This window comes from Limulus polyphemus, unplaced genomic scaffold (genome assembly GCF_000517525.1).
Source record: "Limulus polyphemus unplaced genomic scaffold, Limulus_polyphemus-2.1.2 Scaffold6202, whole genome shotgun sequence".
NCBI lineage: Eukaryota > Metazoa > Arthropoda > Merostomata > Xiphosura > Limulidae > Limulus > Limulus polyphemus.
In genome coordinates, this window is record NW_013671812.1 from 36,439 (window position 1) to 42,133 (window position 5,695).

At 34.2% G+C, this 5,695-nt stretch overlaps 1 protein-coding gene across 1 annotated transcript in view; it reads left to right on the forward strand.

The window, feature by feature from the left end:
* LOC106473472 (dual specificity protein phosphatase 7-like) overlaps positions 1–5,695 on the forward strand; it is a 29,731-nt gene that overhangs the window by 9,633 nt on the left and 14,403 nt on the right. The window contains exon 2 of the mRNA XM_013934151.2: positions 3,092–3,511. Within this exon, the coding sequence (XP_013789605.1) occupies positions 3,092–3,511 (420 nt within the window). The remainder of the gene's footprint in view (positions 1–3,091; positions 3,512–5,695) is intronic.

Sequence of the window (5,695 nt, forward strand, 5' to 3'; positions counted from 1 at the left end):
ATCCATAACCCACATTAACATGTATTGTTATGGCACCAGTATCTGAAAGTATGTTAACACATCCATAACCCACATTAACATGTATTGTTATGGCACCAGTAGCTGAAAGTATGTTAACACATCCATAACCCATATTAACATGTATTTGTATGGTACCAGTATCTGAAAGTATGTTAACACATCCATAACCCATATTAACATGTATTTGTTAATGTATGTTACATTATTAACATGTATTTGTATGGTACCAGTATCTGAAAGTATGTTAACACATCCATAACCCATATTAACATGTATTTGTATGGCATCAGTATCTGAAAGTATGTTAACACATCCATAACCCATATTAACATGTATTTGTATGGTACCAGTATCTGAAAGTATGTTAACACATCCATAACCCATATTAACATGTATTTGTATGGCACCATTATCTGAAAGTATGTTAACACATCCATAACCCATATTAACATGTATTGTTATGGCACCAGTATTCCAAATGTTGTATTTGATGAAAAACAAGTCCTGAGGAGAAAAATGTTTTGTTTGGTAGTAATCAGAAAGCCGAACTAATGTACGAAATAGTCATTTTTTAAAATATTTAAAGTGGTTTTGAAGAATTATAATTTATCGTGGTGATTAATGACTTTAACATGTCCAAAATATTCCTGTTTGATTTAACTTTCTTTCACACTGTGCTCTATCAATATTATATTAATTTTTTATACCATATGGTAAGTAGGTAATATAACAGTATCTTTCAATTTGAGACCAATAAAATTAAAATCTACAGTTAAATTGTTATTATTGTGAAAAATATTTTAAGCACGAGCTTTTGTTTTTAACATGAATGTGTGCAATACCACTGATTAACTAGTGTAACATGGTGAACGGAGTTGTTACGAGTCCAGTACATATATATTGGGATTTTGAACTCGTCTGATCATGGAGTGGTGTTTATACGAAACTTTGTTTTTGTTGGCTACGTGCTGAAGTCGAATGAATTGTGTTAAGACAGCTAGTTTCAGCTTTCGTTTGCCCAAAAACCAACTTGATGTTTTATAATGTCAAGTGCAGAAAAAAATTCTAGTAACGTAGAAGAACTGTGAAACAAATGAGCTAATTAAACGAGTGACTCCAACTAGACAATAAAGATAACACAAAACATACAAACTTACAGGAAAAAAACTTCTGAAAAGCATATTATTTTTTACTGACGATGTAATTTTTTCTATCTGAAAATAACTTTGATCCAATGACTAGAGCTTAGGAGAACATTTCACACTTTCGTTTATGCACTTATTATTCTGGTATTCAAGATGTGCACAGCATGGTTAGTTTTGGATGTGATAAAGATTGTTCGTAAGACATAAAACGTCCAGAAGCTTCGAACATTTCTGAATACATTTATTCCATCTAAAGCGAATTCTGAAATCACACATACTTGTATACGTCGCAGTTTATCTGTCTAATTATTGAAATAAACTATACTTATCTCTCTCCCTCTCTGTGTATATATATATATAGCTTACAAACTATTGTTTACATTAATTGTGAATAGGCGATTAAATCAACACTATAAAACAATAATGAATTAAATATCGCAATACCGTTATCGGTCCAGGTTGTCAAGTTACTGTCATAACTGATAATGTCTGTGGTAATAGCACCCAAATGCGTTGGGGACATCCCATCTATCAGACAATATCCAAACGCCGATGTCAATCTAGTCAGCCTTCATGGAAAATCATAAAACAAAATCAATCAAATAAGGGTACGAAGCTGAGTGCTTACACCCACAACGTTTCAGCTTCTACTGCCTTTCACTGTCTATAACCAGTTGTGGGAAGGCAGTTACCCTTACATTTCTTAAAGTAGAAATGGAGCCACTCTAATATTTCTACTAATTAAACTCCCACCCTTACAAAAATATATTGAATAGAACTATAAAATATTGTATAGAACTATAAGATATTGTATAGAACTATAAGATATTGAATACAACTATAAGATATTAAATACAACTATAAGATATTTAGTTCTATTTAATATCTTATACAGTAGTTCTATTCCAGTAGTTCTATTCAATATCTTAAATATCTTATATAGTTCTATTTAATATCTTATACAGTAGTTCTATTCCACACCCTACCTTAAGTTATATACAGACACACACATGATTAAAATATACACGAGTTTCGATGTTTTTTTGAAACCAGTCATATGGAAGTGTGGGAAATCTCTGTAGTTAAAGGAACGTGAACGTAACCAGGTTTTTGTGGGGGGCGTGTGTGTTTTTCTCACCTAATGTGCGAGGGATGTATGTTTGAAAGGTTAAGTGGTAGTAATGCTTTAAATTATTGGAGAACAGTGGTATCGATGACTTTTTTTTTGTTTTGCGTTTTTCAGACATTCTAAATTATTAAAGCTGATTGGACAAAAGTAACCAGTGCAACAAAAGAACGTTGCTAGTATCAATGGTTCAGAAATAGTTTTAATTTTTAATCTTTAGATATACGTTGGTATCAGCTGAAGTATGCCAACGTAATTTTATCTTTTTCAACTGTAATTTCCATAGGTTCGTACTTACAAAAATTTTGTGTCATTTACATAGTTTGTGTAGTTATGCAGTGACTTTAAAATATGTCGTAAATACGCTGCAGTATTTCTCTAGGTCAGACATTTCCAATATGTGGTACATGTACCCCCAGGGGTACATTTACACTTCTCGGGGGGGGGGTACATAGGGATCTGAGAGTATAACCATGGTTTACACTTTACATGGTGTTTTAATCTACTATCAAGACAAAGTGGTTCACATAAATATACGCTCTTTAGACAAAAACTTGTGATGTTATTGATGTGCTACATGTTTTTAATAAGTAATGTAGAACATAAGCAATATAGAACACCCTCGTTACAAATCAGCTGATAAACTAAGAATCAAGCTCTCCTCCCTCCATTAGTGCTTTGGGAGAGAATGGGTACAGAGGAACAAAAAGATTGGGAATCCCTGCTCTAAGTGTTATTTCGTTGTTATAACAATAATCTATTATATTGTGGTATTATGGTACTGTTTTAATCTTAACAGGCGGGTTCGAGAACTTTCAACTCCAGTTTCCGGAATGGTGCGAATCAGTGGGCCAGGAAGTTAATCCAGTAGAACCAGAAATATTTGGTCTAGAAACACTTCGTATTACACCACCTGACTGTGTAGCATCTGGTCGAGATCGCTGTGATAGCGGCTACACCAAAGACTATTCTGTCAGCCCTAGTGACACGTCATTTCCGGTCGAAATAATACCATACCTCTTCCTGGGAAATGCTGAAAACTCCCGGGATTTAGAAGTTCTTGAGAAACATCGCATCAAATACATATTAAATGTGACTCCAGATCTGCCAAATGTATTTGAACAAAAAGGACTTGGTTTTCAATACATGCACATTCCAATTCAAGATCACTGGTCGCAAAACCTAGGAAGCTTCTTTGGAAAGGCAATCACATTCATTGGTGAGTTATTCTCGTTTACTATTAAGCCTAATGTATGAAAAGTGTGTAAGAGAATAAGTAGGTTTATGTAATTACATGCAAGCATACTTCTCGTCATGTCAATATTCATTTTGGAAATTTTAAAATCCTACGTCCATTTACCTAATTTGAATATCAAATACAATGACTGTTTTGTAGAGAAAAGTGCTGGACTGTAAAAAAAATGTACAAATGTACGTCAATTCATCTTTAGTGTTGCCAACTCTCTCATGTTAACGTACACAGTATTATACAAAAGCTTCAACTTATAGAATCCATTCATACTTCAGTTGCATTTCATTCAGGCCTAACAGTCTGCTTTACATGTACTTGAGCATATTGACTCATCATTGTCATGGTATAGATGCAGCGTTTTAGAGTATGCGCAGTGGAAAAGTCGATAACTACGTAAACGAGGCTCTTTAATAATGCTGTAATAAGAAAAATAAGCCCACACATATCCCACGCTCGTATGTTCTGCACGTGAGCAACCCACTAAAGCTTTCGACACTACATCTTAGTTTTAGCGTAGTAAACAATCAATAAATGTTAGTTTTGTGTTTATACTTGTCATAATAGGAATCGTTAACCCTTACATTGTAAACATTTATTAGTTTTATTTAATACTGTGACATTACTTAATGAAAGCCTTGTGGTTAAGATGTGTTTATTCATTCATTCATTGTTAGTCAAATTCAGTTTGTTTTGAATCATAATTTTGATTAAAAGTTAGCATTCTATGGCAATGGCTCTCGTTTCTTTAGTGTGTGCATGACATGCTCGCCTAAAAGTTGGTTGATTTGTTTTCGTTAACCACATAGCTACACATTGAGCTATCTGTACCCTACCAACCACAGGTGTCGTAACATGATGTTTAGCATCGTAAGCTTGCGTATTTACCGGCGAGCCAATGAGGGGGCTCGTTTGAAAGAGAAATACTTAAACCGCTTCGCGGCCTCGGTTGTAGATCGCCATATAGTCAGCGAGGGTAGCTGTACGGACGTTTACTACCAAGTGTCATTTTTCCTTTGTCTTATATGTGAGCTAGTTTAATACTGGCTAAGTACTTAGTGTAAGACTCTGGGGATCGGATGTAACAAGCACTACTTGGCCAAGAAAAATAAAAAAGAGAGGGGCAAGTCACAAAGACCTTAAAAAGAATTTTGAAAGATTATATATATATATATTTATATGGTTAAAAACTTATACACCTACTTACTATTGGATTAATTAAAGAAGGGTTTTATACGAATACCGAAGTTGAATTGTTAATTAGCTTTATTTTAGTTGTTATTATTATTATTACATTGAATTACGAATTAGTTTGTACACCACATTTGGCTGTTAGTCTGCTGCTGTCTTCAGGGGAGTCCTGAGGGGATTGTATGTGGTGGCAGAAACCAAGATTCGATCCTGGGTCATCTTGTTATAAGGGTAGCTGGGCTATCTATCACTTGGTAACTAATCAGCCTCTACTATAGTATCGGGTGGATGAAGGAAGATTTTTGCGAGCCATCTATACACACACAGCATAAACTACCCACGCTCCGCTGCCGGATTATAGGTCCCCTCATTGTTCACAGAGGCCTCAATGTACAAGTAAAGCGTCTACATTACCTTAGTTACTTCTGTAGCTACCCCAATTCTTTAATTGATTTGTTCCGAACTTAAGTCAATTCAAATATTTTCAAAAGCAAATAGTTTTGATTTGGCTCCACAGATTCGTTTTTTTCTTCCTGTGTTTTTATTCTCCAATATTCTCTGATTCATACTTTTCTTCCCGTTTCTCAAACTTAGTTCAACAATGTTTTAATTTTCAGATTTGTAATTTTCTTCCCATGTTTGTGTTAAAAGGGAACATTTGACAGAAAACCTCTATATATTGTTCATCCAGTAAGTGAAAATTAGAAAAAAATTACGATACTTCTCTATAGACCTTCAGCAAGCAGAATTATGGGGTTAATGGCTATAGGGCAAAAGATTGGCCAACATTTCCTTGAGTCAAATCTAACAAATAATATCTAAGTGCACACCCTTAGAATCCCCTTAGTTTGTGTGAGAAGTTTCGGGTCTCTAGTTTGATTCTTCTTGCAGCTATGGTGGTCACACATATACACACACACAGACTCTTTTTATATATATATATATATATATATATATATTAAA